This window comes from Scleropages formosus, chromosome 13 (genome assembly GCF_900964775.1).
Source record: "Scleropages formosus chromosome 13, fSclFor1.1, whole genome shotgun sequence".
Lineage (NCBI taxonomy): Eukaryota > Metazoa > Chordata > Actinopteri > Osteoglossiformes > Osteoglossidae > Scleropages > Scleropages formosus.
Window position 1 is genome coordinate 23783631 of NC_041818.1, and position 12504 is coordinate 23796134.

The 12504-nt window shown below is 48.2% G+C and overlaps 1 protein-coding gene across 3 annotated transcripts in view; it reads right to left on the bottom strand.

Annotated features, from left to right (window-relative positions):
- diaph2 (diaphanous-related formin 2) overlaps window positions 1–12504 on the bottom strand; it is a 313996-nt gene that overhangs the window by 39907 nt on the left and 261585 nt on the right. For all 3 annotated transcript variants that reach the window (XM_029257260.1, XM_029257258.1, XM_029257259.1), the window contains exons 27-28: window positions 11758–11922; window positions 4077–4212 (exon numbers count right to left, since the gene is read on the bottom strand). In XM_029257260.1, the coding sequence (XP_029113093.1) occupies window positions 4077–4212; window positions 11758–11922 (301 nt within the window). The remainder of the gene's footprint in view (window positions 1–4076; window positions 4213–11757; window positions 11923–12504) is intronic.

A 12504-nucleotide genomic window follows, 5' to 3' on the forward strand; every position in this document is an offset into this window, starting at 1 on the left:
GAATTGATAAGATTGTGGAAAAATAACTGTAACCGCTTCTAACACAGAGCAGGCTGTATATGAGTGTGTAGACGAAGCGGGACAAAGACGTTCTTTCATGGGCTCGGATTCCAGAAAAGTCAAAAAGGTTTTCCATGACAATACATCTTAAGAAACAAAATCTACAAGCTTTGCGAATGACAACTACTACTTTTCGCCATACTACTGCACGTGTTACTGCCCATAAATCCGGGCTGCTTCTGAGCGCGGTTCTGTTTTGCTCTTCGTCGTCACGCACGTCGTTTTCTGCAACTTCACACCCACATTTGTGCTCTCAGAAAACGGTCGCTGTGGTCGCCTCTCTGCCCTTTCCCGTCCTCTTCCTGATCAATCGCATTGAGACGTCATCCGGCCAAGAAGGTCTGCTCATTAATCAGTTACAGACCATATTTTTGCCCCTCTTTATTCCTTTAGGGCGCTCGCTTTGTGACACGAATGTGCCGAGCCGCCGTGCGCCCGCGTCTCCCCCTTGCCAGGTCACGTTGAGCTCAAAGAGGCGAGCGCGCCTCGCAGGCCGGCTCCGGCGTGAGCAGATCTGACGGCGGAGGATCCGGTGACCCCTGTGACGAGCCGGGCGGGGCCGTCGGCCCCAGCTGTGTTCCCGCCGCGACCCCCTCCAACCTGACCCTCCGCGCCCCGTCCACCGGCTCTGCGTGACAGTTTCATATCGGGAACACGCTGGAGGCAAGCAGCATCTTCTCCTATTGGAGAGCGCAGGGTCACGGCAACACCAGGCCTGTCCCACCACGCTTGCTGCCGCCTCCTTCGCCGGGTATCCCAAACATCTGGTCAGCACGAGAGAAAATGGAAATCCACTTAGGGCAAATTAAAACAAATGGGGACCCGGGTAATGATTTCATAAGCAATTTCCCATATTAGTATTTCTAATAGTTGGCAAGGAAAACAGATTTGGCTCCCCCTTGCTACAGCCATCCGTCACACACCAGAAGGAAACGCTCGTCTTGCTACTCTTGCTGGGCCACCATCTCCGGTCACGGCAGCAGCAGCTCCATTGTTGGAGACATTAGTCACCCGCTATCGGCGTCTGTCCGCACCGACCCCCCCCCCCCCACCTCCGTGCCCGTCGGCATCCTCCTGAATCTCAATGAATTACATTATGGTTAAAAAATGTATTTCATTGTTAATCGTTTGCATGTGAAGCGGATTAGTTCCCAATTTGCGAAATGACTTCAAATCCATCTTGTTCCCAAAATAGTCCCCTGAAACGCTGTTAAGCATCGTGGTGTACTGTGTCAAACGGCACTTTACTGCGGCTGGACAAAGGCTTGTCCCACGCTGACGGCCCGAAGCGGGGGAAGGAGTCCAGCCCCGACGTCCGGAAGTTTCTCTTCACCCTCTCTACTCTTGCAGCACTGATGAAACTTTCAACAGCAGGCTGGATGAGCTCAGAAAGGCAGCCCGAGTACAGAGACTCAAACTTAACAGGAAACAAGGATATATTTTTCATTAGAGAAATATCTAAAGATTTCTTTTTTGGGGGAGCTCCAAAACTTTGATAGAGGTGTTAAGAAAGCACATGCTGTGGTCTCTTTAGACAAGTCAAGAAACATAAAGGATTGCTGTACGCATTATTTCAGTGATAAGCGATAAGTCCGGATATCCCATTTGAACATTAAACGTCGATGAATAAATTATTGGAGGAGACGTATAAGAAATGATGGACCGGGGGGGGGGAGTGTAACCCCGGGTAAAGTAACCGAGAATAAGGTAAAGAATGAGCAAGGCAAGCATGCTTGGTATACTAACCTGCCCTTGCCCTTACCCTTTCCTCCTCTCTCTTGCTCATGCTCGCACACACACACACGCGCACACCATGGTGAAGCTGAGATACAGTGGAGTTAGCTCACGTGGGCACACTGTGCGCCCCCCGGTACCCCGTCCAGTTCTTCAAAGGCTCAATGATGCATCGATACCCGTTGATATAGGGAGAAGCTTCACCGTAACGTTCAGCCAAGTTAATGATCTCTTAAGCAGCCAGGTTGACTTGACAAATTAAGCTTCGCGTTTGGACGGGCAGACACGAGGCAGAGGCTGGAAACACACTCATCTCTGGGGGAAATGAATACAATGACTGTAATAAAACTGGAAGCAGGCTGTCAAATATCTTCAGTTCACCATCCAACTCTTAAACACAATGTTTTCATACAGCACACATAAACATCTCAACCTCTCAACCTCTCCTGAACTTCTCACGATGTCTATCTGACACCTTGTGTAAAGGTCAGTTGAAGGTATGGAGGAAAGCTGTGCAAGTTGGCAGGCCTGAGGGAACCGTTCAGAGTGACTGACAAACAGAAAAATGTACAAACACACACACACACACACACACACACACACACACACACACACACACACACACACACACACAAACACACACACACAGTTTGAAACAGCTTGTCCCAAGTGGGGTCATGGCAAACTGGACCCTAACCCTGCAACAGAGGGCGCAAGGCTGGAGGAGGAGGGGACACACCCAGGACGGGACGCCAGTCCACCGCAAGGCACCTCAAGCAGGACTCGAACCCCAGACCCACCAGAAAGCAGGGTCCGGCCCAACCCGCTGCGCCACTGCACCCGCCCTCAGGAAAATGTAAAGTTTTGTTATTTAATCAACAGCCGCAGAATTCAAAAGAGTCAAGAGTCAACGGCTGAGTAAGGGGCCTCGTGTCACCATCTGTCCCTGCCCAGGGTTCGAGCAGAAAAACACAGAGCTCCACCACACCCAGGGCTTGCTAGAACTCCGTTTGCCGTTCAGTCTGTGACCATATGATTATGCAGAAAAAGAGCGTATCCCCCACCGGCTTCCCTTTTGAAGCAAAAGACACGTAATTACTCAATTTTTCTGTCCGAACAGCAGGATTTCACACAGACTGCTGAGATCAATAATGTCTTTTGTTCTTCTCCCGGACTTATACCGAGAGACAAAGAGCTGCTGTATAAATGATGAAGCCCTGTAAACTGTACAGACAGGGAAGATGAAGTTGATTAAAATGAGTAAAGAACGCCCAGACAAAGCTTCTGAGCAATCTGCTCGCGGATTTGTCTTACAATAAAAGGGATATTTTAATTGTTTGCCCAGACACAAAAGAAATCTCCTGTATCGTTCTTTTTAAAAGGTGAGCTCTAAAGAAAACAGGTAATTTCATGTTTAAATGGCAGGCTGGTACCCATCTCTAGTGACCTTCGACACAAAACAGCTGGAAAAGCTGTAGGACAGATGGAGCTTTTGTGCGGTGTCTCATGAAGTTCTTTGACTCTCTGGCTAGACTGTGAACCTGTGAACCTACAGAACCAGTGAAACATTTGACTACAGTTGCTGGTAAGTGTTTTTATATATATAAGATACTGCTATACACACACACACAGCTTTACACCTAGGTCGCTGGGTTTCAGTTGCCCTTCATTGTTCTTTTTGGCTAGATAGTTCTACATATTTTTTGTGTTTCAGATTGCTGATTTGAGACAAATGAAGGATTGTCAAACTAGTTGTAACTCTAATGGACTAACATGCCTTTCCAGTGTGCTATGGCAGCAATGCTGACTGAGTTGGCCACTGACTTAGAAAACCAATTAGCAGCTCCAGAACATGATGCCACCACCACCACTATGATAGACAGTGGGAACCACACAGACAAAAATAAAACACAATCTCGTCCTTTCAGTTTTACAAATAGTTACTGGCTAGAAGCAAATATTTTGGAATTTGACTCATTGTCCAGTTTCTGTATTATTTTGGACAAGGCAAGTCTAGTTTCAAGCGGGCATACTCAAAACTTTTCACTGAGACCAACACTGAAGTGGCCAGACATTGTAGCACTGTCCCAACTGGGTTCTGGCAACTCCATGTTTACAAGTATGACATGTGAATAAGTGTCTCTGGTTTGGAAACAAAAATAATCTAGTAAAATACCAACCCTAGGAATTTCTTCATTATAAAATTTTAAAGTTATTTCTATGTTATGTCTACCACCACTCTGGCCCACACCAACCCCACCCCTCGCAGCCCAAAGTTGTACCTTTGTTCATGTCAATCAGTTGCTTCTTCTTCTGCTGCCGCTCCAGCTTCTCGCGCTCCGCCTTCTCCTTGGCCACCTTGGCTCTCTTCACCTTCTCCTCCATCTCCCTCTTCTTGTGGTTCTCCTTCACAGCATCCTGTGAAACGATGGGAGAGTTGGAGGAAGGAGAAAAAAAACACAAGGTCAAACACGACTCCAAGGTGGTCCCAGCAACCAAACGTTCTCATGAAGGACAAGCTTCAGATAAGCCCCTACGGTCAAAATGCCCCTAGAGCTTGAGATTTTACAAGCACCAGTGGAAAAGATGGCGAATGTGAACATAGTGGATGTGAGAAAGATGCAGTCGCAACAGCATGTCACTCCCTGCTTTTACAATCAGCATTTTCCCATCATTCATAGCCTCTTTTCCTCCTTCATTTCGCTTCCATCCAGCCCCGAAAGCAGACAGCATCAATCACTGCAAAAACGCAATCAATCGAGAATAAACACGAATGTGCAGCACCAGTGTCGAGTGGGTGTGCACGGGGTCAGGACGATGCTGGAGCGTCGCTGGCACAGCACTGAGTGACAGGAGGCTGTGTGCACCACTTTGTGGGGGGGGGGGAGCTGAATGGGGGGTCTCTAATACCCTACATTCGCTTCTTACTGTCAGTCCCCACGGTGAGCATTAAATACAATCGCAAAGCTCATTTCTTCATATTTCACACTGCGAAGCCCAATTGAGTACAAACACCACATTTCACTGGACAGACACAGACCCAATAACCACACACACACACAAACGTATTCAGTATGGACACAGATGTGTTATACATCTATCCAACACATGCAAGCATCAAAACACAAACACGCAAACCCAACCGTACACACACACACAAGCACACGCTCGTTTTTTTTAACCACATCCCACATCCTTTCAATGCACTTTGTACAGGAGTCAATCACAGCGGTTAGCAGACCACTTGTTACTGGCTGCTCTGCTCCAAGGACCAGGCAGTGACCAAGTAGACAGCGTAAAAGAGGAACACACTTCAAGGCTGGGGTATAAACACGGCACCCCACACATCGGGTCTGGAAATGTGTCAATAATATTAGAATGAGGACACACTCTTCACGTCGTCGTACCACTAGGTGGTCGCTCTCTTTCGCTCTCTGTAATTCGATGGAAATCATGACCCGAGTCTCACATGGCAACCATCAGGCCATCAGCAGTTGTACAGAGCCACATGAGGGATGGCCACACAGCACAGACTACTGATAACAAACACAGGGAGAAGACAGGAAGCGCAAACTCGGAGGGAGGGTCTCGCTTGCCAGGGAGACTAAATACATCACGGGGGTTGCTTGAGTCCCTGCCGTGTTGGGGTGCCGTAATGACCGTGGACAGCCAGACCCTATCACAACCCCCCTGTGGAGAACAGTTCAGCCCAGTCATTAAGAGCGCGGGATCGCAGGAGCCGCATTGGACAGGCAGAGCAAGGACCGGGGGTGTTTTGCCAAAGACAGCCCTTAACTGTCCCCATTCAGACAGTCCCCAGAGCAAGATACAAAACATTGTTTATATAACACCAGTATAACGGAGCACATGTATTGTACAGCGGAACATGGAATACATACAAACAATTTACTAGAAATTATTACGGACTCGTTTTCTGGACACAAATTAAGCAGCATTTTAATGGAAGCAATGGGTTAATCTATGTCCCAAAGACCAGCCAGACATATTTTATGTTTTGCCACAATCTTTTTAATTTTACTGCTGCCATGGGAGGAAGAAAAAAAACATTAAAAACAAAATAAAGTCTATACATTACACTAAAGCAATGCGATTTTGCTTTTCGCACAAACTTCACAAATACAAATCGCTGTCATGTATTAGATCATTAACTGGATAATTATTTATTCATGACTACAAAAATACTTCCTGCTGGCAAATTGTAGAATAAACAAACAAGCATTTCTGACTGTAAACATAATTCCAGTACATAATTATCTCACACTGATCAAAAATGCAGTACTGCTAATTGCCATGGCAACAAATATGTAAACGCTCTTGGTATCTTCAATTTTGCTTATAGCAGTGTTTATTGTTCAAACAAGTTTTTAAAAGAAATAATTACTTTGGCTGTTACTTTTCTCAGTCAGCACTGAAGGTTGAATGTATAAACCGAGCAGGATGCTTTTTAGACCTTCCGTATGTGCGAAGAGCTGAAAAACTGGTCAGAAAGCAAACTAGTGTGGCTTTCAGAAGCCCTGTGTCTGTAGAGGATAAAAATGATGCAATTCTTTCTGCCACGGTGACTACACTGATTAACACTGTAAATTTATCATCCATAATAACCCAGAGATTTGTCCCAAAAATGTAGAATTTGGTGCTTTCCACAAAAAAAAAGTCAAAATCTTTCTTGTGCTATTGAATGATCACATGTTGGCTTTGCACAAAGGCTTATTTGCAAATAAAAGACGATGCATGAGACAAATTAGAAAACAAAAAAGGGCGAGATTGAAAACCACAGGAAGTTCTTAGGTTGACAGCGGAGGACACTAATCGATACGATAAGGCAAAATTAGGCCAGATAATTGCGTTTGCACATGAAATAATCCAAAGTCATTAACAAAGCCGATTACAGAAACTCTGGCTTAAAAAGCCTGTGTTAATTAGACAACTCCGGATGGCTTGTTTAAAACCAGACCCCAGTAGGTGAGAATAATCAGCAATGGAAAATGGAGTAAAAGTGTTGCTGGGGAACTGTGGGGAGGCTGTGTGACCTGCAGGGGGCAGTCGCACAAAAAAACGCAGCTGCACTGAACTATGTTTAATTAACGCCTATGATATATCACTGGGCACAGGGCCCAGCCACACCAAAACAGCAGATGATCGGAAGAATTGCATTATTTCAGACGGTGGCGAACTACTGAGAAAAATGCACAGAATAAATGCAGAAAGAACAGTGCCACCTTGCAGTCCGTAGGGCAAGATGTGAAACTGAAAGAAACCCTCGCGCCAACAGACGCATTTAGCCACGTTCTGAGCACCGCTGGAGGTGGTGTGGCAGGAGGATGCAGTGATTTATCCCAGTCCCTGGCCAGGAAGGGCCATCTTGCTGCTGAGCAAGACAGTAATACCTCAGTTCGATCCAGCTTTCTTGCTATCAATCCGTCCCGCGACACACTTATATATTCCAGCTCGGGCAGAAAGACAGAACACGCTGTCCTCGGTTCATGTCAACGAAGGCGCACATCGAGCAAAGAGAGAGTGCGGACGATTTCCGCTGGGAAGCCGCTCCATGATGCCATAGAGCAGGGACTCACGGGCTAAACAATGGCTTGGGTGCGCAAACAAAGCCTTGCGCCCCAGATTGCCGAGTTCAACCGCTGTGCCATGTGCCCATGCTGGTATCAATTAATAATAAGCCATGTTATTATTGACCGGGCTCACATTATTCAGTAATTAATGATGTGTGCCTCACACACTTCAACTCTGGCACATCTCCCATTACTCTCAAAGCTGTGTTGTGCTGTTCTGCCTTGAAAGCGAGGCTCATCTAAACGCCCTGGGGGACGGGATCGTAGGAGCCGTGGAGCCAGGAGTGTCAACGAGCCTGATATCGCTACCGCTATGGGGGGGGGGGGGCAACTTTGGCTGGAATTCGGTTTTTCAAGAGCACTCTGTGGTTGGCAGGTGTTCAAGATGCGGTTCTCCGAACAGGAAAACATTACGTCAAAATAAATAATCAGCAAAAAGCGGACTCATTTTGGAGCAGCAACAGCTGTAAAGAAGCAGCAGCATTTTTAGCAGAAGCAACGTGGCTTTTGCACACAAAGTCTCTGTTAGCTGTGCTAGCGCCCCCTGGACAGTTATGTTTGAGAGAAACTGCCATCGGTCTCCGGGATCTTTTCTGTCCCTCCCCCTCCCACATGCTCTCTCACCTTCATCCTCGTACCGGGAGCACTCTCAATTAACAAGCAATCCGACTAGTCAGTTCTCCATGTGCGGAACACCGATAACTCATTAATGCTCCGAGAGGGGTCCTCGGCTCGTACCCTGGATTACAGAGCCACCCCCCATACGGAGACACATTTTCATAATGTATTCAAGGGGAAGTCTAGAGCCAATTTCATGCTGCGAAACCCAGTCATCTCCACTGGGTGCTGACGAGGAAAAAGGGGGCCACCCATTGCTATAGGATTTTTTTCCCCGATTTTAAACGTTACTTTCGACAGCGTCAGCTGCAAATAACCAGGACTGGAGCCCGAGGAGTGGGTCGTACTCGGCGGGGGTTTGCTTCTACTCATTGTTGCGTTTCCTTGCTGACGGAGGTGCGTGGGGGCCAACAACGAGCTCGGCTTTGGCCTCCCCCATCTCTATTCTGAATAGATCCTTAAGCCGAAACGAGTCCCGTGCTGCAGGATGCCATTAATATGCTACATGTTCAATGTTTCTCAGTAGATTCATTTTAACATTTAATAAAGTCCTCATCACGCGCATGGAATTTCATTAATGGGCTGCTGAAGGGGAGTCGGAATATCCGTTTTGCGTAACGGCCGGGTCAGCGTTTCTCAATCCCCGGCGTAAAAACGCAAGGAGGGGCTCTCCGCAGAGAAAGCTGGGGGAGTGTTTGGTGGGGGCAGCAGGATAAATTCATTGACCAGACAGATCCTCGATACCCCCCATTGCTGAGCCGCCACATCTGACTGCTAAGTTATCCAAGCACACTTCAACAAAGTCCATCAGGAGCCTTCAGTCCGAGACTTCAAGCAGCAGGGGAAGTTCTAGAAGAAGTAAACAAACAATCACATAAAGAAGCACACGGTGACCTGAGGTGCCCACGAGCTCGAAACAAGCTGGTACGTGTTGTTTCAGACATCAGTCACAGGAGCGTCGGTCGGCCCCATACCAGGAGGTGGACCAAGGTTCCTCACTGGAGTTGGGCATTTGCTCCTCCCTGCTTTCCACACGACGACTGGAAAGTCGGAGCTAAATTCGACGATAACTTATTCATGAGGGGGTATTTGCTTGAGAGAATAAAACATCTTGGTGGAGGCCTCCTTTTCACACGCATGCGGCGAGAGTCCTCGGGGGCCTGGCGAGGCGAGCACGACGCACTTTGATCACGAGAATGAAAGCTGGTTTCACAGGCGCCTCTGACTCGCGAAGGAGAGACAAGGGGACCTTGCCACTCACTTTAATGTGTTTTGAAGACTTTGAGCGTACCTTCTGGACATCGTGTCATCTTTCTGACACTTTTAATTTTTATTTTCATGGCACAGGATGGAGAGCGAAAGACTGTAGGAAGTGGAGGGTTAAAAAGAAAAAAACAAAAGAAAACAAATATACGTTGAAGAGGCTTATTCCTTAGGGGCGCGATTGGCGTTCTGTCACGAGTCCTGTTATCGCAACGCCCTTCTTTTACGATCGGATGTACTCGGGTCCCAGTAAGGCCGTGCTTCTAGCTCGAAACTACCTTAAAAAAAAATTAGACAGCCACCCACACAGCAGCGACTTTCCACAAGGGTAAATCTGTGTGAAATCAATTGTCAGTTAAACTTAAAAAAGAAAAAATGTTGGCCTTTGAGATAAATGGCTGCAGCAGGGAATTCTAGACTTGAATAGCCTCTCGTTCATGAGATACAGGTGGTCAGATTCGACCTCCTCGGTACCCCACCCGCACAGCCCGGCCTTCTATAAGGTCAGCGCAATTTCTTTTGAAAATGAACGATTGGGGGACAGAAAAATGAGATCAAATTCGATGCCTGTTGAATCTAAAAGCACAATCTATTTTTTTTGCCCCTTTCAATTTGAGACACACTGTTAGGCGGCCCTTGTCTACACACCCACAAGCGAAGCAGAACGCGGCTTTGAACAGGGCTGTCAGCTGAATCGGGACCCGGACGCAAAGCGAGAGCTGCAGAGAATTACAATTTGCACCCTCCACCATGACGGCCCCGAAGGTAAAGCAACGCGGCCGTCCGACTAAAGGAGGATCGTCGGAATCAGAAATGCATTGCGGGAGTCAACAACCTCCTCCTGGTGTTTCTAACCGAAGTAGCGCAGGGGTCCCAGGCACTTTGTAACAGCCCATCCCCATTGTTGTGTCCCTGGAGCCAACCCAGTGTCCACATACCTCATTCCCAGTCACAGCGCCCGGGTGCGTGGCTTTCGTCCCCCGACACACACAGTTGTGCGGTGCGCTAATGAAACTGCGTTTAGAGGATAAGGAACTTCCCCAGTCGCTTTTATCAGCATGGAGCTCACACCCTTGGTGATACATTATACATTCCGTTCTGAGCGCAGTTTATGTTGCCTTTAATCTGTGCTATAATCTTGCGCTTCGATCTGTTCACAAGGTCTGTCAGGAAAATTTCTTTATCGACCTTGATGAAATAAGTTAATTCGGTGGCTGCGGCGCCAGGCGAGGCAGGGATCCTCCTTGGAGCCGGGCGGCACCGTGGCCGCACCCCCCCGGCAGGACAGGACAGCCTGGGGAACGGGGCGGTCGGGAGGCTGGTGGACGGTGTCATGTTAGAAAGCTGGAGTGTGACCCTCCGTCTCCTCGGGACCGAGTCCACCTGAAACACACCCGACCGCCCTCCTGATGACCGCAGCTTGCGAACTGCACCGGTCCATCGACACGGAGAGCCCCGAGAGCCGTGGCTCTATTTACACCACTGACTGTTCCATCTCCAACAGTATCAACTCAATGGCTCATTTGTTTATGTTTTTCATTTGTCTCTGCAGCATGAGGACAATGCATCTCCATTTAGCTTTCGGAATTACTCTCTATCTTGCTGTACTGGCAGATGACCTTGTGTAACTAATTGACTGAGGGCTTCGGTTCTTCCACTGGAAAGCAGAGGTCACATTTCAACATGAATGTACTGAAGTGATTATTAATGTACTACATGAATAATACACTACTACAGCAAAGCATAAAGTATATTTTCTCTTCCTTTGTATGCTTTAACACATTGCCCAAGCGATGGAGGAGGGGAAAAAAAAAAAAAAAAAAAAGTAAAATGATTTATACACATTTCTCAGACAGGATACGCTACAGATTTTAGCTGCAACACAAATATTTTCTGACACTGGAACAAAGTAGAGGGATAAAGAACCACGGAGCAGAGTTTTCGCAAACAAGAAGGCAGATCGGAGGTAAACAGGCACATATATCTGTGCTGCATAATCTACACAGGCTCTTCCAGTGGACACCCCCCGTGGGACACGTCGTGTGCACTGGCCCTGAGAAGACCCGGCTCCTCTGCTTCGAGGGCCTAGAACACGCCTGGCTGACCTGAGATCAGGAACAGTCGTCTCATGGGAACCGGAGTGGCAGGAGAAGGGCCTCATATATAAAAATAGTGCACAAGCATGAGAAATAAATCTTGGGAATAACAAATTTCTAACTACGAGGTGAGGGAGAAACTCTGCAAAAGTGTTTTGACTTCTTTACTAACATTCCTGCAGATGCTTTCTGACTTACCGTTGAATACGTAAAGTGTGATCATACAGTCACTCTGTCACTGCTTATTCCTGTACTGACAGAACCTTTACGGAAGCTGGACAGGTGTTTGGATCTCGGGGCGCCTTGGAGCTGAAGCACACCGCTGAGAAGGGCAGGGGGGACGGGACGGGACGGGACGGGACAGCAGCAGGGCAGTGCAGGACACCGGTGGAACTCACCAAGAAGAGGTTGCGGAAGTTGGCCAGGTCCCCGAAGAAGTCCTCGACGCTGACAGAGTGGGCGTCGAAGGCGAGGTAGCTGCCCAGACTCTCGTAGAGCTTCTGCATGTTCTTGTGCATGGTGGAGAGCTTCTCGTACTGTTCCCGCGACTGCCGGGCGAAGCCGTGACGGGACTCGAGTTAAGGAAGGGCACACCTTTGCAGTTCATCTTTGTTCTGAGGGTAAGCGCCGGCCGATGCGGGTTTCACCACCTCTGCAGTGGCGTGCAGCCGTTGCCGATTCCTGTATCCTGCACGTCGTCTGCACGGAACAAAGACCCTACTTTTGAAAGGTCAACAACACTAATGGGGTGTATCAATAACCTCTCGGTGTCACTTTGGAGCCATTGGCAAGGTGAACTAACAGTGACAGGCCAGGAGTAATGGAAGCCTATCTGGCGGGCTCGCATTTCAACAGCGGCTGAAGGAACAGCTGATTGCCGTCATCGTTCCATTGTTTTTCGCAACAAAGACGCGTTCGGCATGTTCTTGGAAACGGGCAAAGGCGGCTGTATGTAATTTACAGAGCAGATGGGTCCTTCTCACTCGGGGACTCGGCACGGGAGGCACCCCGCGGGTCCGGCGAGCGTCTCGGCTCCCGCTAGCCGCACACAGAGCCAACCGCTGGCGTCGCGGTCACATGGGGAAATGGAGGGACATGCAGCTGCTGCGGTCAGTCTCAGGAACAGCACCAACCGTGTACCTCAG